Source organism: Chaetura pelagica, unplaced genomic scaffold, assembly GCF_000747805.2.
Source record: "Chaetura pelagica isolate M959 unplaced genomic scaffold, ChaPel_1.0 scaffold332, whole genome shotgun sequence".
Lineage (NCBI taxonomy): Eukaryota > Metazoa > Chordata > Aves > Apodiformes > Apodidae > Chaetura > Chaetura pelagica.
Genome location: NW_009952480.1, coordinates 1267137 through 1291717, shown reverse-complemented (window position 1 = coordinate 1291717; position 24581 = coordinate 1267137). Strand labels below are relative to the sequence as shown.

General features: G+C 38.4%; 1 protein-coding gene across 1 annotated transcript in view; it reads right to left on the bottom strand.

The window, feature by feature from the left end:
- CTDP1 (CTD (carboxy-terminal domain, RNA polymerase II, polypeptide A) phosphatase, subunit 1) overlaps nucleotides 1-24581 on the bottom strand; it is an 80782-nt gene that overhangs the window by 33087 nt on the left and 23114 nt on the right. The window contains exons 8-10 of the mRNA XM_010008701.1: nucleotides 21174-21315; nucleotides 16164-16394; nucleotides 10758-10923 (exon numbers count right to left, since the gene is read on the bottom strand). Coding sequence (XP_010007003.1) covers nucleotides 10758-10923; nucleotides 16164-16394; nucleotides 21174-21315 — 539 coding nt within the window. The remainder of the gene's footprint in view (nucleotides 1-10757; nucleotides 10924-16163; nucleotides 16395-21173; nucleotides 21316-24581) is intronic.

The following is a 24581-nucleotide window of genomic DNA, read 5'->3' as shown; positions in this document are numbered from 1 at the left end:
AACCAGGCAATGGGACTACAAAGACTCTGCACTCTACCATGCAGCTTTTAAGCGAAGCAGGGAAGAAATAAAAGCACTGTGTGTGCACGCAAGTGTCCTGCTTGACTAGCCCACTCAATAGCTAGAATTAGGCACAGAAGAGGGGGAGGGAGGGGAAAACTCCAAAATCCAACACAGTGAAAGATAAGCCCAGCAGCTGAAGAATTGTCAGTTTCTACAAGCTGCATATTAAGGTGATGAGCACTATGCAGGTTCTGATATGATCTCTATGTCGTGGTATGCCAGCTATATACAGTTCTCAATACCTCTGTGATGAAGCAAGTTTGATGTTCAGGCCCTGACATATCTGAGATAGGCAGCTGTCTGTGTTCGTCTTGGGGAAAGCAGATCATCATATTTACTATCAGGAATGACAGAGAATATTGTCTACAGCTGACTGTGACCTCTGCAAAAAGAAAGTGCAAGTTCATATACAAAGCTGATTAACAACAGAGGACCAATGACATTCTTTCAAAACTTAAAATCAACACCACTGCTGTAGAGGTGAAAGAGTTCTAGCAGCATGGCCACAGAGGTAACTATTCATTTTGTGACTGCACTGCAGCAGTTCTACATCTGCAGGGGGGCTCTACTTCCGCAGCTTTTCATCATCTCTGTGAAAGCTGTACATGGAATGGAAACATTCTTGGTGATGCTGACACAGGATCTAGAAACCTTGCAGCTGCAGGACTGCCACACAGAGGTAGAGCTCAGTGGCTACATTCAGTGCTCTCCGAAGCTAGTGCCTGACAAGATATTGTATCTTGAACAAGTCTCAGAAGAGAGAAATAGTAATTAAGCATAACTTCCATTTAAAAATATCTCACCTTAAGATAACTGATCAAGAGCAGCTGATTAAAGGGTAATGGTACAAACTGTCATTCAGTGATACACTTATCAATAACCTGGCCTTGATGTCACCAAAATGGACTTTATTTACAGATTTAATTCATGTTTGGAATTGTGAAGTTAAAAAAAAATTATTATAGCAGACTAGCATTATTCAAGGGTTTGTAAAGATTCTCCATAGCACTTAACATATCTTATGCTATATTGCATACCTATATTTATTTTTATGTTGAAATACAAGTATCAGGACATACTGATAAAAAAAAAGTTTTCAAGAAACAGCTCAGACTTGTACCAGGACTTTAGCAGATACTTTTAAGTATAATTCATAGAGAATAACAGCTCAAATTAAAATGTAAAAACATGCTAGACTTGTGATTAGGCTCAAGAAGGTCCTATATGCATCTGCTCAGAATTATATTAGGGATCAGCTTGCAAATTGTTTAGCACGGCTCAGACAACTCATTCTTAACTGTGGCCAATTAGTGTTGACAGCCTAGCTGCATTTGATTTAGAATATGGAGGTAGACACTGATGTTAATATGATGTTATTGAACTCTATTTAAAGACATTTTTCCCCATTTTCAGTGAGCAAGCAAGCAGCTGAAAAAGGCTTACAGCTTCTCTTTAAAACAGCAAGCAGAGAAGGTGGCAGATTCAGAATGTAATATTGGTATTGGTACAAAAAACAGTGTACAGAAAAGCCTTCTTCCCTATGGAATAACCCATCTTTAACACCTTGTACATACATTTTAGAGGTGGAAGCTTTACAGACCTACTTTCTATTTCATATGGAGTTAACATAATGCATTTGTGATATAACAACACATTTTAAAAGCCAAAGAGCTTAGATTTAATCCTATTTGCCTAATAGTTTTTACTCTGTACTTAGCAGAATTATAGCAACATGTAAGAAGCTGATTTTCTTATGAGGAAATCCTGTAAAACCCCAAGATTACTTAGAATGGAACAATTCTGACAACACCTTTGAAAGAATGGCAGAGGATCTGAATCAACTTGATTGCATCAGAAAGTACAAAGAATATGTAAGTCTGCAGAAGCATCTTTGACAAGTAAATCAAAGCAATCTTTGACTGATTGTCAATAGAATAAATAGGAAAATCCAGACAAAACTCAGGCAATCTTATCACTATAAAATGTATCAGATTCCTCAAAAAGGGGTCTGCTCTGCAGTAAGCATGACTCCTTTAGCTGATAGCCCCTTGGTGCAGCCCTTTAATAGTAACTGTTGTAGAACAATACTTTGATTTGTACTTCTCTCATTATTACCTGTTAAAATATTTAGGGATTAAAAAAAGTAATTAAGTCTCAAACATACATTTTCTTTCATTTTCTCCTGACCAGCCAATAATTCAACACATGTTCACTTTGCACAGGATTCTACATTGTAACATCACCTTGTAATTAACTTGTCATGAGTGCCATCAAACCAATCCTTACATATACAGGCACTTTCCACTTTTATCTACAAAATGGAGATATTTATACAGTGTGCCATCTAAATGTCAAAGGTTACAATATTTTTCCCATATTATCTGATGGTATATAAACTGATAAAAATAACTTTAAAATGAAAACAAGATGTCTAGGTAAACCAGAAACTGTGCCTAAATAATGTTTTATAAGCAACTTCTGCAGAAAAGCAGAAGTCACCCGGAACGGATTGCCTACTAGCAATAATATGAAATCAGATAAAACTCCTTTTGCTATTTTGGTAATCACTTACCTTCTTGTAAAATGTGGTATTACATTAAAAAACCTCTTTAAAAACACTTGAAGCTGCTAGAGCAGGCTTGTACCATGATACCCTCTTGAAAACCAAAAAACTAGTAGATTACAAGCTCTGTGCAATTAGTGCATAAACTAATGACTGCAAATAAATATCAGACTAAAAAAAAGGAAACTATTTCACATGCTGATAATCCATTCCAATTTCACTAGCCTTTACCTACACTGCATATTTTAGTGTTCTTTCAATTAGCTGAGTAACAGTCAGAATCTGCATGTTTCTGGTGAGGATGATTTACCTACAACTTAAACATGACAAATTCAGATTTACTTTTATTATGTTTATGACTTCTGTGATAATAAATAAATAGAAATACTTTGCTACTTTTTTAGAATTGTTTCAATTTTTCAGTGGAAACTGAATTCTTCAAAGCAAAACAAAGAAAGGCAGAAACAAATTACTGATATCCAGCTTCCTCCAACTGCTTGTCTTTGCTCTCTCCATACCACTGTACTGATCTATTTCTACACCATTAACTCTCATTGCCAAACTACTAAACATAGTACTGGACAACTTTACTGTTTTCTCTACTAATCAAATTAAATACGGGTGAAATAATTGCTTTAACATTATAATATTTTCATGTTTAATTACTTCTGTGTTATTTAGCTATATTGGAGACTTCAAACAGGGCAAAAGCACTAAAAATACTTTCATTGTTTTAAAACAGATTTAGGCTATGTTCATTACAAAACCAAGTAACATTCCTTGGTGTTAGCCACCACACTACAGCAAAATACTTTATGATTATAAACCAGCACCCTGATTCCTAGCACCACAGCCTCACTGTTTCTCTACAAAAACTAATCTCAGAATGAAAGCAAGCAAGAAATACATTTAGTAATGCTAGGTTAAGGTAATGCAGTAATAAGGTAGCAAGTAAGTAATAATAATCAGCAGTAATAACCAGGTAATAAGCACTCCAGACTGAAAATAAAAATCGGATGGGGCTGGAGAATTGGGAGTTTCTCCAGCTTCCAGGCTACCCACTTTCCAGCCAGAGCAGGGGGTGGACTGGAGGGATTGCAGGAGATGACATGCGAAGGAAGGCAAAAGAAGTTGCCATAAGGAGGAAACAGATAGCAGGAAGCACCAAGGCCCACAGCAAGCCTAGGCCAGCCGGTCTGAATGTCCTGAACGTGTTCTTATGCCACAAGACAATTTGGCGAATTGTTTTAATACGGGCTTTTACAGTTCTGTAAGTTTTGATGAAGACTAGTGCACTCACCTTTGATACTGCTCCATATGTATACAATCATCAACAGTTACCTAAAACCAATTATTTTACTAGTTCAGTTCAAGTGGAAGCAGTCTAGTAACTGTAAAGCAGACCTTATAGCTTCCAAGGGCCAAGGTGCCTGGATGACAACCACTGACAACAGCAAGTGTACACGCTCATTCTTGCAACTTCAAAAAAGATTACAATTCACAAGAAGAGACTGCTAACCAAAAACTTAGCATTTGTACAATTTATGACATACTAGATGTTAAGGTGTCACACCTTACAAAAGAAATTTTGTATGAGAAATGTTGTGGAAATCCAAATAAATGTTAATAAGCATTGAAGTGTCCAAGTGAGCCCCAGGCAGCTATTATTTTGCTCTAGAGACCACATTCTCTGTATTAAATTAGTATTTTTAAACTAACTGAGAGGCTAACCACTTGCTGAGATAATAGCTTTCACTAAACTGAAGGAGAAAGACTGCCTCTTTAATTCACTGCATGGTATAGCCACTAACTCAAAAAACAAAACAGAAATTAAGGGATAAATCTGCTTAGATGAAAGCAAAATGCAGAGTGGCAAAATGGCCTTATGTAAGAGCAGAATGTTGTAATTTCAGTCTTTATATGTAGGACATAAGTTCCAACTTAGTTAAAAAGCATGTGGAGAACATGTACCAAATCAATTGAGCCATTTTGATGCAAGAGTGGTTCACTAGGCAATTCCCACTCAAGAAAAATCTGTATACTTAGATGCACTGATGTACAGAACATGCCTTTGCAATGTGGTCACTTTGCAGCTAAGTACATATCCAGCCAGACAGTAGGAATCTTTGCAGCTCCATTAACTGAAATGAGAGATGGGAAAAGCTGGAGGTCTGACTGGTATCAGATTCGCTCCCTCTCTTCCCCTCTCCCAAGTTCTGAACTGAGAGGAATTTACACCAGCAAAATATTTCACCTAAGATGGCAGAGATAATGACACTTGACAAGATACAGATGCTGCTCTCAAAAACCCTGACAAAAACACGGTAATAAACATAAAAGCATAAAGATAAAAAAAAAAAACAGACTATGTGGACAGCTGTTCCAGGACATTAGTAATCCCAGACCATGTTGGATGAAAAAGCACTGCAAAACATTATTAAAAAATCTTTCTGCTTCACTGAACTTACTTAAACCTTACTGAAGGCTTACTGCCTTACTGGAAGTTCCTTTTTGAACTTCCCATCAGTGAGGCCTGTACTGGGTATTTGTCCAAGACTAGTCCTGCAAGTGTTGAATGCGACAGATATAAGGACCTCTGGTTGTCTTCTACTGTTACTTCCCGTCTACCATGAACATAGCAGCGGCTTATACATAAGCAAGAGAGAACAGGATATTGAGCTCTGCACAGGCTCAAAATTCAGAGGGAGGAAAAAAAAAAGAGAGAGATAGAAGAGTAATTTTGTTTTCCTTTATCACTGGCATTTTATAAGGTAGTATCTTGCAATCTTTCTCTGCATTCCTACAATTTACATGGACTGGTGAATTAAAAGGCACCTGAAAAATAAAATACAGAAACTGTACTGCCAGCCACAGCTCTTAAAGGAACAGACAAGAATAATTTGTAGCCAAAAGGAAGAGAGGAATGAAAAGTCCTGAGCTTGCTTACTTAACTTATGGACAAGTGATTTATCATACACAAGACTGACAACCTAGTTATGAAAGGGACAACTGCAAAAGGGAAAATCTTTAAGATTACATAAAGCTGATTCAATTAAATATTTTTAAAATAAGTAAGTACAATGCACAGGGCTAAAAATCACCTTTTGGATCTGCAACAAAAATCCACAAAAAAGTAATGAATTTTTCAGAAAAGCAAAGTCAAGGTCCATCAGGAAATAATCAGTATGTAAAAACAAATATAGCTCATGTATAGCACATAGGGCACAACAGTGTTAAGATTAGATCAGCTTGACTAGGTAACTGTACATGATACTAGCCCAGTTACATAAGGTTCTCTCCAAATACAATTAGGAATACAAATTCAGAAGAGGAATTAGCAGCTTAAATTAAAAAACAAAACAAAACAAAAACCCCACAACTCACCCCCCCAAAAACCAACAACACCACACAACAAAAAACAACCTCCCCCAATTTCTAAAGCAGTAAGACTAACAGAATTTATTAAATATTCATCATAGGTCACTTTTGCTGGCCTCTAGACATTCCAGTAATTGTATCAGTGCAGAAATATTCTAGAGGTTTACAGGAGTGCTTCTCAGTGAATTCTCAGGAAGTAACCTCACAAGATTACCCATGAATAACCTCTGGGAAGGAGAACTGCACTTTACCCTGTATTGACATAATCAGTTATGAATGGAAAGACATATGTATGTCTTCATGTGATTTGTATGCCATAAATATCCTTTGCGCGACTTGCTTTAGCTAATCATTTTTTAAAAAACAAATGCAGTAATTTGGATTGGACTCCACTTTCTGTTTTTTGTCACTAAAGTACTGCAGATCTGCACAACTTTGTAGTATCTGGTAGGTCAGCAACTTACATCAAGCCCAGGGAAAGGGCACTGATGCCACACAATCACACCAAAAGTGAGCAATGAATGGTCCAGTACCTCCATGGTAAGCAGGTGGATAAATGGACCCTTGCTGCAACAGGAGATGGGAAGACCTGCAGACAACTCAGCTCTCTCTTTTTTAAAAGGCTTTTCCATTAGTTACTTTTCAACTCAGTGAGTGAAAAGTAGATTCCTTCCCTGTGAGAATACTGGTTTTGAGAAAACAAGAAAAATCCTGAAACAGGTATTATGGACAGATATTTCTAGTTACGTTATTACAGACTGCATTTAGTTGTCTGGAAACCTCATCCTTAAAGACAGTTTTCAATCCTTGCCCTTTGCTGAAACCAGCAATGCAGAAAGAAGACAACAGCATACTATATACAACCCCATGTAAACAGCATTTTTATGGGGTAATCTTTTGCAGTTACCACATAGCCAGTTACTTAGAAATACAAGTGTACTGAGGCCTTTAAAAATGACTATAAACAAGCTAATTTAACTGGCAGCATTTAATTCTGCTTCTTTTTACGATTCCATAGCAGAGACAAACAGCAGCATCCAGTTGCAAAGCACCTGTGTCCAGCTAGCGCAGGAAACAAAGGGGGTACCTGCTCTCTCAACTGTGAAGCAGCAGCATTAGCAAGCTTTGTATTTCCCAAGTAGGGAACCATTCCTTATGCACTTAATCTGATTTGGCAATTGCCCTTTGAACACATTTAATACCCTTGTTCTTACATTTCCCTGAAGTTCAAACAGTCCATCATGCCATAGCAAAAAGCAGGTACCATTGGATCTGATCTCCCAGATCTTTGGCACTGACAAAGATACACAAGGCTAAGTGACCTTAAAATGCAACCCAATAGCTGGTAAGCTATTAACTTCCTTTGACTTATTTGATATCAATAGCCCAACTACAGCTACAATAATAAGATAAAAATCTAAGATCAAATTTTAGTAGATATGCCAATCCATGGAAGTTCTTGTCTGTAGAATACTAGAAATTGTACCATGTTTTTCCTAGGAAAAGTAGATTTTTAAATATGTTAAGGATGGAAAGGGATTTAATTTGGGAATAAACAATAAAATTATCTTTATTGGCTTCTATCTTGATTCTTCTAACTAAAAAGCTCTCCTATGTATAAACTACATATAAATTTTTTCTTGCTTGGGATTGTGTTTTTTCCTTGCAAAACTTTCTGAAAAGACCACAAGATTTCTGTTCAGTGTTAAGTGCAAAAGAGTTACCTAGTGCTTGTTATGTCCACAGAAACAGTACATATAAAGACTTGTTCTTCCTAATTCATTTCACTGAAGAAAATCCCAGTGCCCAAAGCTAAAAGACTCCTTTTAATCTAATAAACTTTACCTAAAGTAGCCAGGGACTTCAGCAGAAATATTCAGGATGCCATTTTAAAGCCAAAGGGCTGCAGTTCTGCCTTCACCGCTCATTCCCAGCTCTTTCTACCTTCTGCATGCTCCTGGCACTAGCAGTTGTGTAATGGCAACTCTGAGTTATTTCAGGAAACTGTTAAAGGTGCAGATTAACCTGGAAAGTGACATTTTCTGACCAAACCAGCTCCCTGATCTGGCTTGCTGTATGGTCCCATGATAATCAACAGTGACTCGGAGGCGGGAACATAGCAGTTGAGACTTAAGTGGGCTTAAACTGCAGCAACATCACACTGCAACTTGCTTTCACTGTTCTTGGACCACGTACTCCTAACACAGTCTCAGCACTAGCACTTGTGGAACAAGACATGAACAGTTATAACCAAACCAGACTTCCTTGCTCCTCCAAGGTGGTTTGCAATCAGTTGTAGATCTTGCAGCTGGCATAGCCAAAAGCATTTTTGCAGCAGAAAGCAGAAATATCACACTTTTTAGCAACATCATTGCAGAAAGGTTCTTATCCTTTAACGTGTTTTCGTAAAGAATGAGATGTGAGCAAAATTCTTCCTGTGGAAGTTAGAACTAAACACAGTGTCAATAGAGTGAACTGAGCACCAACAGGCAATGCTTATCAAGCTCACTTTCACTTTGTTTGGGAATGACTCTGACACCACAGTCTCCTATGTATACTTCACTAAAATTTATTTTATGGACCATGTTACCACACACCCTCCCCCTGTTTCATAACAGAATGCCATAAAAACCTGTTTTAGTACTTATATTGAATTTCTTGTACATTATCTTTGTCTAGGTGAAGCTAGCAGGCACCAAGGCCAGTCCACAAAGGATGGTCTCCTTTGGCTGTCTCCATAGTCAGCTTGCAAGAGATAATAACCTGCTGGCACTACTGTGTCCAGTTCACCTCCTCAATATATGTTCTCTGTGCTTCCTTCTTCACATCAGTGCTAATGTTTGATTCCTAGTCAAACTATGTTGGGGAGCTAAAACATCAGAAACTCCCAACCCACTTCCCCACCAATCAAACCCAAAATATAGCCCCCCTCAACAAATCAATGAAGAATTTCTACTCTCTCAGCTGTCTGAGGATAAGAGAAATGTAAGTTTAATGAAGACAGGGGAGGAAACAGAGACTGGTGGAAGGAAACCATTTTGGCAGCAGCTATAACCTCAAATAATACTAATGGAATCAAAGCTAAGTCAACTATGAAAAAAATCCATTGGAATTTAGGCTTCATTTGTTCATGTAGTCTAGTTTCCAAACATTACACACATCTAAGTATATTTTAAAAACAAAACACTGTAGTTTAAGATCTGTGTATCTTTAGGATCTGTAGATCAATTTCCCTGTTCTAGTCATAGCAGCATAGTGAGTAATCAATAACAAAACAAACAGAGCCAGAAGATTTTCATTTTTACCATGATCCATGCAGTATCTTTAAAAATAACAAGTACTTTATGCAGTAATTCTGGAAAGCATGCGTGCTTACTTTTGGCTCAGTGTACACATTGCAACAGCAATTCATTAATGTTCTACAAAAGCCACACCATTAGAATAATGTTAGTACACAACAACCAACAACCACAACCAACACCACACTTTAAGTACCACTGACAGCGCAGAAGAAGACAGATGGATTCAGGGACTGGCATAATGACAAAACAACCCCAAAACTATTTCTTGTGAAAGTGTGAGATCAAACAGGCAAAACAGTTTGGAACAAAAAGCGAAAAAAATTTAATAAATAAATCAAGTCACTAACTCCAAGAATTACTGTGAGTAACTCCAAGAGTTAAAGGCTTGCACTCATCTGAGATTCAGAGTAGATCATCAGTGGCTGAAAGTAACTGAATGTTTCACTAGAGTACCAGCTCAAAGCTCCTCCAGTACCTCTCTAGCAACTGTACATCTCAAAATTACACTATGCTGTATACAGAAATTCTTTCTTACTTTGGTGAAACCTGCAGTTACCTTCTCACACTTGGTTATATTTCCTGAAGGTAACTCTTGAGGCCTGTTACGAACCTTGCAAGCAACCTGCTGCCAAAAGCTGGCAAGTTATACACTTCCATCCCCACACCAGTGAACGATCAAAGCTCAAAGACGGATTTAGTCTCAGGGTCACCAGGTTTTATAGTACAGTCAGACACAGTGCATGAATTAATGAAAGCATGATGTGCACCGATAGGAATTTTTTCCTCTATGTATCACTTAATGTTATGTAAGCTAGCGGCTCATTTGAAAAAAGCACAAACAAAGAGAAGTTAAAAATAAGCAGCTGCTAGAGGTCCACAATGCATTTCAAATAATGTGGTTTTGAATGAAAAAAGTACAGTTCACTCTGACAGAAAGTTCCCTTCACCTGAGAATCACCATAGCTATGATTTAACAGGACTGCAACTACATGCTTGCAGATAATGAGGAGCCATGCTCTCCTTTAGTAAAAGCAAATGCCTTTTGCATCCACAGACCTCCCATCCTGCCACTGGTTTTTTACAGATTATTTTTAAGATGCACATTAAAAATAAAAAAGTTTAAAGTGACATGTGGCAAAGCTAACACACAGCAAACATGACATAACATTACATACATAACATTTAGTGAGACAAAACTACACTTAATGAAGTTCTGCTTTAAAGGCCTTGTTACACACAAAGGTACTCCTATTCCTCAATTCAAGTTTGCTTTGCAGAACATAAAAGCATTTTAGACTGAACTGTACTTAGTCTGCTGTGGCTTTTACTTTAAGTTACCATAGGGGCATGTGAGGTCATCTCACATACATGCATAATTGAACAGAAGTTAAACAGTTAAGCATAACTACCAATCATTATGTTAGAAATCTGTCAGAATTCATTAAGCTCACCTCTTTATCCATACTCTCTAAATCCTCTTTACATAGGGTGTACAGGGGCATTGTCTCAGACATACTTGGCTGGCGTTTCCGCTTAGATGGACCAGGCTGCTCTTCATTTTCGCTTCCTGGTAGGTCGTCTTCTTCAAACATCTGCTGCTGATGTGGTTGAACAACTCTGAAAAATTGCAGGGGTCCCACATAAGAAAGATGTACAGCTTAAAACCCTATAAAGAATTCATGACTGCTGAATATCTATGACTTTGCTTATTAGGGTGCTGTACACATTAACAGAAGAAAGATCCAGTCTCCCAATTATTGCTTTTGTTTTCAGTCTGATGACTAAGTTCTTATTCTACCTTTGACAAGGTGCTCATTCTCCTGCCTTCCCATTGTTCTTTTAAGTAATCATCAACTCTTTACTGAAGCCAAGAGTTTCAGTATCTGAGGGTGGTGATGATTAAGAAAGGGTACAGTGTGGTCTCTGCCGACAAGAGTTTCAGCATAAGATGGCTGCTTCTCATCAAGCCTGGATTTTCAAGACAACTTTAGATCAGCAGCCCCACCCAAAAAAGCCATTATTAAATAATGTAAATCCAGTTACAGGTAAGGTCCTACAAAATCGTTTCTCCTCTTGTGAACTTGACAGCTTCCTAAGAAGGCCGCTGTAAATCAAGCTAATTTTGAGGGTTTATATTCCCTAAAAGCACATCTCTCCTCTCAGATCCCACTGACAGCTGCAGGAGATGTGTATACTTTTCTTTTTTTATTTGGGGGTGATGAGGGAAAGGAGCCAAGCCATTACTGTGCTACCCAGGACTATGCTGTCTCCTGCAGAGTCGACACCTCAGCACCACTCAGCAAACACAACAGCTATGTATAGTCTGCATTTCTGTAGAGTGGAATTTGCTATGAAACCAAAATAACATAGGGTTGTTGTGGAAATGAACAAGCCCAACGGGTTTTCTGTTAAAGTTTGTTGTTACACACAGCTTAACCGTTTTGGTTTTTTTGTTTTTCTCCCTGTACTGTTTTCTATTTCACAAGAGCACACAGTTTTACTTTGCTATTAAAATGCTTTCTGACCATTGTCGTAAGTAAAAGAGGAAAAACATACAGCATCCTACTTTATTTTCCAAAAGGATCTTTAAAAACATGATTCCCATGCCTTTTTAATAGGTACACTAGCCAAGAAAAAGGCAGTGATGCTATTGACATTTAGTAAAACAGAAAATGACAAAACAGATGGCATAAGCATCTTGCACAACTGTATTAAAACCATGACAAGTTTGACCATGACAAGAATTATACACAAGTGACGTATAGCAGACAGCCAAGCAGATCTTCTTAGACTAGAAATAAATCTAGTATATATTTTTAAGAACACATTATCATACTGATGACAGTGAGAACTTGTCCTTCAGAATAAAATGAGACCATTCTTGACCACATTATACACAAATACTAACTGTAAAATAACTGTATTAATAGCTCCTAAAGGCTTCTGACAGATATTTCCCCCCCCCAGTATTTTCCAACTGCTAATAGGTAAGAAACACTGGGATGTCTCACCAAATCATTTAAAAAAGGAATACAAAACAATGACATGCTTAAGGTTTGTAAGAAACATTTTTATTTTATCAAAGACATTTTTCAGGGTTTACATTTTCAGCTGCTTGTTATGTTGACTAAAGACAGAAAAATGCAGGAATTTACATTTATTTCTAATCAGATGAGATTCATGAGTACTTTTACAAAAAAATATGCCATATTCAACCCTTCGCAGGGTATTTGGAGCTTGCCAGTCTCACATGCAAAAGGACATGCATGTGCGCTAGAGCTCATTGTATGCAGGGTGGATTCCACATGTACAGAAGCAACAAACGTCTCAACACTGTCACTGACAGAGCATCAGGGCAAAAGCCAAAATAGCATTATCATAATGAAAATCTTAAAAATATTAAAATTCCATTAATTATTTCAATTTGGTACTTCATATTTTCATAACAAGATTGATAACAGATAGAATTGTAAGGAGTATGTAAATTAAGACAAAATTTAAGTGAAATGAATGTATATAAATCTTAATTCCTTCAGCCACCAACATCTTCTTGAACACACCTTTTTGAACCAAACGTTTAGTGCATCTTAGCCTTACTTAAAACTAGACTGCCACTTTTACGTTCTCACATGTAAATTATATACATATTTTAAGACTTGTGTCATCTGTTCCTGTATTATGAGAGTTCACCAGATCTCATCTTGTAAAGCTACGGGTTTTTTTTTCTTTATTCTAGTCCAGGATGCCATTAGCATTCACATTTTTTTAACAACACTGCATTGCACATCTCATTAACTGTTACAACTTAAGGGTTTACTGTAATGTTTGTAGAATACTAGTTCCATACGAAAATGAAAATTGTTGAGATACCTATGGAGTGTCAAAGGTCTAACACACGAGTTTTTAAAAATGAATCCTTCCAGTTCTGAGACAGAGAAGAGCTCCTGCTGGTTGTCAATAGCTACTGAGCAGCACTGCATTCCCTTCCAGTACAGCTGCAAATTCCTTGTCACCTTTCCCTAACCCTCAGGATGCAAGAGCCATAACAAAAAGCAGGTGCTCAAGTCTCACAAAGCTGACCACAATGACAAGATCTATGCCTGTTGCACAAATGCTAATTGAATAAACTGAGTTATCTCCAATTCACTAACAAGAGTTTCACTGCAAATTCTGTGTAGACATTTAATTTTATAATATCCAATTTTAAATTATGTTTCACATTGAATTCCAGAAAGAAACCAAAAATGTTGAACACAACATAAAAAATGAGAACTGAAACAGTTCTTAGCAAATGGTACTAAAGGTAACTTGAAGCCCTTTTCAATAATCAGCCTTGCACAGTTATCTTCTAAGGACAACAGGAAGAGACTGAGCACCGTTGTTACACCAGGAGCAGCTACCATCTCCCCAGGGTTTCCTCTCACAGCATGCAATTTCATTGCCAACTGCTTGAAATTCAGAAGCAGATAAATTTTAAGAAAACTACCAAAGATGATAATAGCAGGCTTTGACTATAACCACCCACAACAGGAGTAGCTGTGTGTATTAGCAGCTTTATCTAACTCTGCTTAAATTAAATGGCTTAATTACAAACACTCATCTTTCTGCAGGAGGTGAAAATACAAAGTCTACCAAGCCACAATATATATTGCTCTCTACCAAGAAATTGCTGCACTAAGCTCATTTTCTTTAAAGGCAAAGATTATATCAATATTTAAATTGGAAGTGAAGCATTTTTAAAAAGCTATCATTGATGCATGCATTAAGACAAAGCAAGGCAACAATACAGTACTCCTGCTTCAGCTCTTGTTCAGTCAAAGCACAGCAAAGCTACTTCTTTCAGCTTTTTGTTATGTCTTCACGGCCTTCATGCTCTGCCTGCACTGTAGTTCCTATCCATTAAAAGAACTTCAAGCAGTATTTGACCAGTGCACTGCTTGCCTCCTGGACTTTGTAACAACAATTTTCACCACGTTAATTGAAGATAGTGGAACTGCTCCGAGACATAGAGACATGGTCCAATAAAGATTACTGTTTACAGGTCACTAATTTTACAACTGGAACCAAATCAACAGGAAATTCTGATGAAAATGTTGACTATTTCCCAGAGTACATCTTATGCTAATCCCTTTTCTTACAGCTGCTTAGTTAAGAGTTACAGCTGCAGCACTGAGTAGTTGGATTCACTTTTTTAGAATAAAGCATCTCAAGCCTGAACATTGACAGGCAAAAAAATGCTTTTGTGAAAGAAAGTGAGTAGAAAGGAATCACAGCCTCACTCCACCCTCAGAAACTCTCTGGGGCTCTCACAAACTCAACTAAGAGGACACCTGAAGTGTATTTCTCTCCTTTTCCATTGAATGTTCAAGCAAAGCAGCGCTTCTGTGTTAAAAAATACAGGCTTAGGTGTAGACATAACTCTTCATATCAGGTTGCTGACAAAGGTGAAACAAACATCAACCTGTTCTTTTTAAGGCATAGAGTGATGCATTAATATAAACATAAACCATCATATTGAAGAATTATTTTAGAAAGAATTTAGAATTATTCACAACAATTATATACACATACAACATTCCCAGCTCTATTTCTAGACAAATTCCTTTTCTCAATAACTGACAGAAAAATGAAAAGCTATTCATCTCCTGTCTGGATACATGCTGTCCTGATTATTTAAACTTTTCCTGTTCAATTAACATGTCATAGTAAATTAAAATACAGGCTTTAAAGACAGTTAAAAAGGAACTAAACACAAGATGTCTTCACAAAAAAAGTCAAAAAACACGTGTTGACAGAAAAAAGGAACTTGAAATAAGAAGAATCCTATAAAAAGATGACAGCTGAAAATAACATAGGTTGAAATGATTTAGCAACAGAAAGATAGAGTGTAAACATAAGAAGCTACACTAATGTACAAAATCTTCACAAGTAATAACCCCAAAAGTAGCAGGGGAGGGAAAAGAAAGGTAGAAAACTGTGCATTTCTAACTGTACTTTTTATAATTGGGAAAACTGAATTGCTGTAACAACTGCTATGTACTGATCACTTAGTACAAAGGCATTTTGATCACATTTTACAAAGAGAAAAAGCTTTGCCTTCAACTGGATACTTTACCATTAGAGTCAAAAAGCCTTACTAAACTTATCAGCATTCCAGAAAGTAGGTATGATTACATAGATACATAGGGATGAATTTTAGATATTTTATGTGTCCTTAGGAGACAAGTGGTGTTGTAGCTCAAAGGTACACACTTCCATTAAATCCAGATGCTAGCCTTTGTACTTCAAAAAGCAGGCCACCTCCTCCTCTTGCTACTTGAGCCTTTCTTTATTGGTTGAAGGATTATTAATTAGCACTCAGTCATATGGTCTTATTTCATAATACTCAGTTAGCTATACCCCTCTTGCACTACTTCTGACACACCTCAAAACAAAACACAAAACTAATGTCCCATCTGAAGGAATCAGGAAAAGGAAAATTTTATAAACAAATGACAAAACTATCAGATACATTTTAGAGACAAAAAAACAATCCACTATTCTAAGACTTGTTAAAAACATTAGGCTGCCTCACTTCAGGGATCAGTTCTAATCTTCAAAGTGCACAAACTACACACTGCATTTATTTCCTTTGAGGTTTCTATTCGCACTTAGGTGAGGCACAAAAAGCATGTGGAATTCTACCATCCTGATTCCACTTCAGCTGGCAACTAACTTTCACTCACTTCCCTGGCTTTCTAGAAAGCATAGTAAGTAAAGCAAAGATGAGAATTTCATCAAATGCAAAGATAACAAGGGTTAAATTCACTAGAGCATCAGAAAATACAGTTTAAGTGACTCAGCTATGCTTTAAGTACCTGAAGGATGAATGTTCACCGTGGACTGGCAAGGTGATGGGAGGAGCTGGAGACTGGATGTACATCGACTGGCCAGAGGCCTGAGTGCCCTTCCTGATTAGCTTCCCAGTATTTGGATCATAAAGTCGAACTTCAAGACCAGGTTGAGACTTCGGATGGATGGGGGTTGGGTGAAACAGGGCTGTCTGAAGTGTGCTGTGTGTATCAGGAAATGTGGCAGGGCTATTCTCTCTGTTGGATGAAATTCAGAAAAAAAAAATCACTTTAGGAATTTAAATGAGCTAACCAACCAGAATGTAAATAACACACATTGCTTTTTTGTAAGAGAGAAAGCAGGGGCTAGGAGTGGGGCAGAAATAGTTTGAAAGATTTCTGAAGAAATATTTCTTCTCCCCCACCTGCATTAAAGTCTTAATGAATTTAAAACAGAAACATTCAGATAACATAGTATTTACATTATTTAAAAATTACTAAATGTGCCTTAAGAATTGTCTCAACATAGAAATTGAAAATACTTCCAGGTAGTAACAACTGTACAACTAGAGTAGCACAATAATCTGCATATATGCAGCAAAGAGAAAAACATGCTATGTATCAGATCTTAGTATCTGCTCTCTAAACAGGCTCTGAGAGAAAATAAACACTTTAGATTAATTTGCAAGTCATTCAGAGTAATTTGTTAAAATACTAAGCCTATGACCAACCTGCTGCCTTTTAAAACATAATTTTAGAAGTGTCAGCAGAAAGAGAGATCAGTCTGAAGTAATCACTGTTACGGCATACTATCCAATTATTATGAAGAGCTACAAAAAAAGGAAGCAAACTGAATAATAACAAAAAAAATAAAACAATGTGCTACACACTGTGAAACCAATGCTATAGAAAAGACAAATTGTATTCTAACACATCACAAGCGTCATAAAACTGGAGTTTTTACCAAGTGCTTTCATGGACATTTCTCAAATAGTCTTGTAGTATCAGTTCTTAAAGGCAACCAATTCTAAGTTTACTTATTCTTTTTTTGATATTTTAAAGCTCACTTGAATGCAAATATTTTCTCATATTGGATGAGTTCATCCCTCATAAGTTCATAAGTGCTTTGGACCAGCAACCACTGTTTCAAGCAGCTTCACAAAGGAGAAAAGTATTTTCCAAAGAAGTTGCACATTTTGGGTTAATGAACATATTTGCATTAAGATAAAAGGTCTTACTGACCTTTGACTGAGTGGGGGGGGGGGGGGCTGTTTGAGTGAAAGCATGAAGTGAAGGTATACTGTATTTGAAACATGGAAGTAGGAAAAAATGATCATGGTCTTTCACTGAAAGGAAGGAGTAAATTAAAATACATAAGGACCAACATTCATCTAGACATCAAAAAATGATGCATTCAAGTCACTGTCTAGATTTCTACTGAGAACTGGCAGTGTCAGACCTCTAAGAAAAGTTAAACATCTCATACAAATATTCCAAAGTTGGATTTAAAAAAAAACATCTGATAGCACTTTGAAAAAAACAAAATATTCTAGTCAAGCCAAAAGTAGGCTACATTTCTTTAAGTTTTAGTCTCTCATTTCTAGACACTTCTACTTTTAGTGACATTGGAGTATCTGACATATGTACCTTCTGCCCTCAAAGGGCTAGCGACTTCTAAGCAGAAAGCAGATCTCCAGCCTGCTTAGACAATCACATTAGTTTCAGTTTAATATAGAAAACCTAACATGCTATACTTTTTCCTGTCTAAACACAGAAGGGAAGGTCTTCCCATTAGACTTGCAAGGTGATATTTATGCATCTATCCAAAACAGGCAACAAGTCAAGAAGCAGCAGCTGGCCCTATAGTACCTTGTCATGAGTTATTTTAGCCATAGCGCCTCCTATTCTCTCAATACTTTGTTTCTTCCAGTTCCTGCTTTTACTTTCATGACTTCTAACCACTCATGATTTTTCTGCTGTATTTTCTGTTTCTCTCTTCCTTCTCACTACCAAGTCTCAGAAAAAAATGCCTTTACCAATTTTTCATGTTTGGGAGCATGGACATTTTTTTTGTCATTTGGCAGCATGAATGATTCTATGCCTTGGTGGCATTTCCTTTGGTAGTTTGTGGTTGAATTGACAAGGTCAGCTGCTCCAGCTGAAGATGGCTAACACCAACATCTGCTAAAGAAACTACTGGTACCATAGGTTTCTCCTTATTCTGCTAGTTGCTGAACTGCCCCACTATCCCTTAACAGTCTTCAGTTAAAGCAGCATAAAAAATGGACCAAAACAGAGTTCTACACAAAATCTGTAATCACTGCACACCATTCTAAATTTGTCAGAAACTGACAAATTCTGCTGACATGACTGCTGTCATGGATGGCTAGGTCCATTTAAGGAAAGACAGGCCAACAAGGCATGGTGGTGGAGTTGCTCTTTACGTGTGAGAGCAACCAGAATTTCTTGATCTCTTCCCAGGGGCAGATGAAGAATGAGTCGACAGTTTGCGGGTAAGAACTAAGGGGCAGGCTAATACGGGAGACACTGTCGTGGCTGTCTGTTGCAGGCCACCTGATCAGGATGAGGAAGCTGATGAGGCATTCTACAAACAGCTGAAAGTAGACTCCCAGTCACAGGCCCTGGCTCTCACAGGGGTACTTCAATTACCCTGACATTTGCTTAAAAGGCCACACAGCCAGGCAGGCACAGCCTAGGAGGTTTTTGGACTGAATTGTCAATAACTTCTTGACACAGATGGTGGAGGAACCAACAAGGACAGGCATACTGCTGGACCCTGTGCTGACAAACAAGGATGGGCTGGTTGAGGACGTGGAGGTTGCGGGCAGCCCTGGCTGACCACGAGATGAAGGAGTTCAGAATCATGTGCAGTAGGCATAGAGCAACAAGCAGGATCACAATCCTGGACTTCACAAGAGCAAACTTTGGCATCTTCAGGATCTGCTTGATAGTGTACATGGGATAAAGCCCTGGAGGGGAGAGAAGCCCAAGAAAGCTGGCCAATATTCAAGGGTCATGTCCTCCAAGCAATGCACCCTAACAAAGAGGAAGGCAGACAAGAATGCCAGAAGGCCTGCATAGATGAACAAGATGCTCCTGGACACTCTGAGATGTAAAAATAAAGTCCACAGAGAGCGGAAGCAAGCACAGGTAGCCTGGGAGGAGTACAAAGAAATTGTCTGAGCAGCCAGGAATTGGATTAGGAAAGGTGAAGCCCTGACAGAATTAAGGTTGGCCAGAGACAACAGGGTAAAAAGAAAAGCTTCTACATGTACGTAAGTGATAAAAGGAAGACAAATGAAACTGTGGACCCTCTCTGGCCACACCACCCAAGTTGCAGAAGACAAAGGCAAGAAAGGACTGGGAAAAGGAAGATCTGCCCACTGTAGAAGAGCAGGTTCAAGACTTGTGAAAGTGCACAAGTCCATGGAACCTGATGAGTTCCATCCACAGCTCCTGAGGGAACTGGCCGATGAAGCTGCAAAGCCTCTGTCCATTGTATCTGAGAAGTCATGACAATCTGGTGAAATTCTCACTGACTGGAAAAAGGGAAAAATAACCCACATTTTCAAAAAAAGGGAAAAAAGGAAAATCCAGACAACTGCAGGTCAGTCAGTCTCACCTGTGTGCCCAGCAAGATTATGGAGAAGGCTCTGTTAAGGCACGTGGAAAATGTGGAGGTGGTTAGTGGCAACCAACAGGGCTTCACCAAGGGCAAATCATGCCTGACAAATTTGGTGGCTTTTTATGATGGGGTCACAGCATCAGTGGACAAGGGGAGAGCAACAGATGTGATCTACCTGGACTTCCGCAAAGCATTCAACACTGTCCCACATGACATCCTGGTCTCAAAACTGGAAGTACATGGATTTGATGGATGGACCACAAGGTGGATCAAGAATTTGCTGGATGATTGCACTCAAAGAATAGTGCTTGATGGCTTGGTGTCCAAATGGAGACCAGTGACAAGTGCTGTTCCCCAAAGACCTGGGACCGGGGCTGCTTAACATCTTTGTTGGTGACATGGACAGTGGGATTGCGGGCACTCTCAGCAAGTTTACTGACAACACCAAGCTGTGTGGTGTGGTTGCCACGCTGGAGGGAAGGGAGTCCATTCAAAGGGATTTTGACAGGCTTGAGAGGTAGGCCCATGCCAACTTCATGAAGTTCAACAAGGCCAAATGCAAAGTCCTGCAGCTGAACAAATACAAAAGCACAGATACAGGCTGGGCAGACAATGGATTGAGAAGAGCCCCAAGGAGAAGGACTCTGGAGTGCTGGTTGATGAGAAGCTCAACATGAGCCAGCAATGTTCACTTGCACCCCAGAAAGTCAACTGTGTCCTGGGCTGCATCAAAAGAAGCATGGTCAAGGGAGGCAATTCTCCCCCTTTACTCTACTCTAGTGAGATTCTACCTGGAATAGTGTCCAGTTCTGAAGCCACCAACAGAAGAAGGACATGGACCTCCTGAAGCAAGTCCAGAGGTGGGCTACAAAGATGATCAGAGAGCTGGAGCACCTCTCCTATGAAGACAGGCTGAGAGTGTTGGGGTTGTTCAGTTTGGAGAAGAGAAGGGTCCAGGGAGATCTTACAGTGGCCTTCCAGTACTTGAAGAGAACCTAAAGGAAAGCTGAGGAGGGATTTTTTACAAGGGCATGTAGCAAGAGAATGAGGGGTAATGGTTTTAAAATGGAAGAGAGCAGATTTAGATTAGACATTAGGAAGAAATTCTTCACTGTGAGGGTGGTGAGATACTGGAACAGGTTGCTGAGAGAAGCTGTGGCTGGCCCCCCCCCTGAAGTGTTCAAAGCCAGGTTGGATGGGGCTTTGAGCAACTTGGTCTAGTGGGAGATGTCCCTGCCCATGGCAGTGGGGTTGGAATTAGATGATCTTTAAGGTTCTTTATAATCCAAACCATTTTATAATTCTGTGATTTTATAGCTGCATTATCAAATCAGCATCTTTGTATGAATAAACCATTTTCATTGCCCCTGCTCCCCAAAGTTCTCACTTACCTGTGTGTTTTGATATAGTCATCCTTCAAGGGAAAGGGCTGTTCCTCAACCTTGTCCCAGCGCTCCAGGCAGCTCCATAGCCAATCAGGGTTTACAACATGGAGGTCCTTGCAGTCCTGAGCTTGCCGTACTTTTTCTGTGCCTATTACAGTGTTAAACATAACATTACAGTGTTCCCAGAAACATAGAAGATTTAAATACACACTAGTTTGAGAAGTACATTTTGTGATCAATCTTATAGAAAAAAACAACCCATCCTCAACCCAACAAAACAATTATAACTGATAAAAGTGAGGCTCTAAATAAAATGTGATAATCTTAATCTCAAACTGCATCAGGGTATTTGTTACTTCCTGAAGCACTGATACTGTAGAAGCAGTTCACTAAAATTAATCCATAGAGAAAACATCTACACCTTCATGTTAACTAAATAAACAATAAAAATACACTTCTGTATATAATCTCCTTCATTTCTGTTTGTCAGAATTTAAACAGCAGCAACTCTTCAATGCCATTAAAGGCTAACACTAACTTACTTTGCTGCTGTTCTTATGCACAATCTCCTGTACACCACTATGCTACCCTTTAACAACCAGCCACATCTGCCAGAAGCGGGGGCAAAGAGACAAATGGATTATTTTGCACCAAAGGGGAACAACAAGAATGAAGTTAAATGTAGCAGACAAGCAAAGGCCACTTGAAACCTTCAACACCATTGGTTTGGGTTGGCGTAGTGGGGTTTTTGGAAGTGGGGGAGTAGCCCCAGGGGTAGCTCCTGTGAGAAGCTGCTGGCAGATCAATCCCGAAGCTCCAAAATCCAGACCTGCCTCTGGCCAAGGCTGAGCCCATCAGCAACAATAGATGCACCTCTGTGACTAAGATCTTCAAGAAGGGGAGACAAAGTGCTCTAAGATCTCAGGGCAAAGGAGAGAGGGAGGGGAAAGAAATGTTGGAGCAGAGATATCAAGATTTCTGACGAAGGAACCATCAATCTGATGGCCCATCTCACATCTGAAAGCCATCACCCTTCCCTTTTTTTATATCCCTGTAATCTATAGCATTTAATCTTATTTAGTCATCTGAAATGCTTATCAAACCAAATAATTTGTCCATATTCTGTCTTGGTGCAAGTCGCACCGTTCCCCACAGTGCAAAGACATTTAAATACACTTAAGATGACCATCAAGAACTAAAGGCAGAAGTTCAATTAACAGCATAGCCCTCTGCTCCAGGTTAAGTGCAAACCTCTCAGAATTGAAGGTAAAGAATACATCACAAACTACCACGCCTGTTGAAGTCCATCAGCTCAGCAAAAAGACCCTGTTTTTTCCTGAATATGCTTATATAAAAACACAATACTCCAGTCTAGTTTACCTTACCAACAAAAAACAAAAGTAAAAATAAAAGTCAAAGTTTTTAATTCTGTAAACTTATTTCAAGTTAGATTTTATGAGCCCTTGTCTATTTTTACACACATGCCTTCAGAAAAAAATATTTTAAAAATCACATTTCAGAATAATTCTGAGAAGGAAGCAAGAACAGTAAATTAATTTGATGGTTTCAACATCAATCCCTGGAGTTTTATTTGCATGACTGTTATTTAACAACATAACATTTAAATTAATATTAAAGTCTTAAAGTGCCTACACTTATTCACATCATTTGAAGGTAAGAGCAAATGTTCAACAGCAATTACCTAAACGCCTGTGTACAACCTGAACCAGAATCTACTGACGTGGTCAGATCAGCTGAAATGCACTTGAGGAATTCCTCAACAAGTTAGACAGTTCAGTTTCTAGATCTCTGTAAATTCAAAAGACAAAATAAACCAAAAGGGCAGGAGATCACTGCCCTTTACAGAAGTGCTGAAAGATCCTGTTTCACTACTTTTGGTCCCTCAAACCCAAGAGAAAACAGGAGTAGGGATTAAGGGAAAAAATGCTCTGTGTATAAAACCAATTATTCTATTTTCAGCAGCAAATGCAAGCAATTCCACAGTTCAAGATTTAAGAGCAGTACAGTAAATGTAAACTTATCTCCACATCAGTATCTTTGTATTAAAGAAGTGTTATCTTAAGAATCCAAGACAAAAACAAAGCTGAGTGTTTAAAAAAAACATTTCCGAGCCTCAAATTATATAGAAATTCTATATTTTACATTTTGTCATTAAATAGAAATGAAACTACTGCCCAACAATCTATGAAAAAATTATAGAACTCAAATCATATTAATTCCAGCACACCTTTGCAGAAATCAGGTTCATAACCAGAGGAAAAAGCAACAAAAGCAAGAAGTCATCCAGTGGAAGTTTAGGTACTTGTGCCTGGTTACGGAATCAAGTATCAGATATGACTTGCAATACTGTCCTGCAAATAACTCTAGAATTGATTGAATACAGCACACAATAGCATGTGATTTCACTAGTAAGCATACAGAATGGTCAACTTGACTTGCTGATGCTGTTACATAGAAAGACTATGCTTTGAATAGCCTGAAGAAAAGCTTATCTGATACTGTAGTACATCCATCCACCCAACTAAAGATATTGCTGCTTCTTTTGTATGTCATCAGGGAAACCTGAAAAAACCTGATAAGGCTGCACCTTCATGTTACATTAAATTGGTGAAGTTATGTAAGAAGATAGCTTCCTCCAATTGTTTTTAAAACTGATGTTTGTGAATCGATGATTTGTCAGGTGCTTCACCTTGGTGCCAGTTCCACAAAGATACAAACAGGGTATTCAAGCGTACCAGATTGTTTCATACTGGCTGTATGCTGGGGAGCTAAGTAAATTCCTCTTCTAGTCAACAGAACTGCAACAGAAGCCTTAAACATGAGATGACAAAATGGTATTATTTTGTATTAAGTTCTTATGGCTCTGAAACAATAACTCCAAAAAGTATAAGCCATTAACATAAAATTAAAGTTGGGCACATGAAGATCATGATGTAACCAAACCCACCTCCTGAGGGTCAAAAGCCTTACTACCTCTCTCACCTTTGCAATACCAAGGCTTTCTCTGCTGCCTCCCCACTTCTGAAGTGCAGCTGCCTATTGCACACTTCAGCATATTGAAAATAGCATGAGGCAATACAATTGTGTCATCTCAGGCGCTGCCTTCTATTTCTAGTGAACATACTCACGTATTAAAATTTCACACATACTATCTTAGAGCATGATGTGGTGGAACACCAAATTTATATTGATAGGAGAAATAGTACTACAATACTTCAATATCCTTGCCTTCTTCTCTCCCTTTCCTTAGCATAACTTCCCCTTTTGGAAGTATGCGTTTTAAGAAGAAACAGCAGAAAGGATTTTAAGCCATCCAATCAATAGTACTTCTGTTGCAATTAAGAACATCTGAATCATCCAGCTGGGCTCAGAGAAAAAAGCCAAAAACTGTTC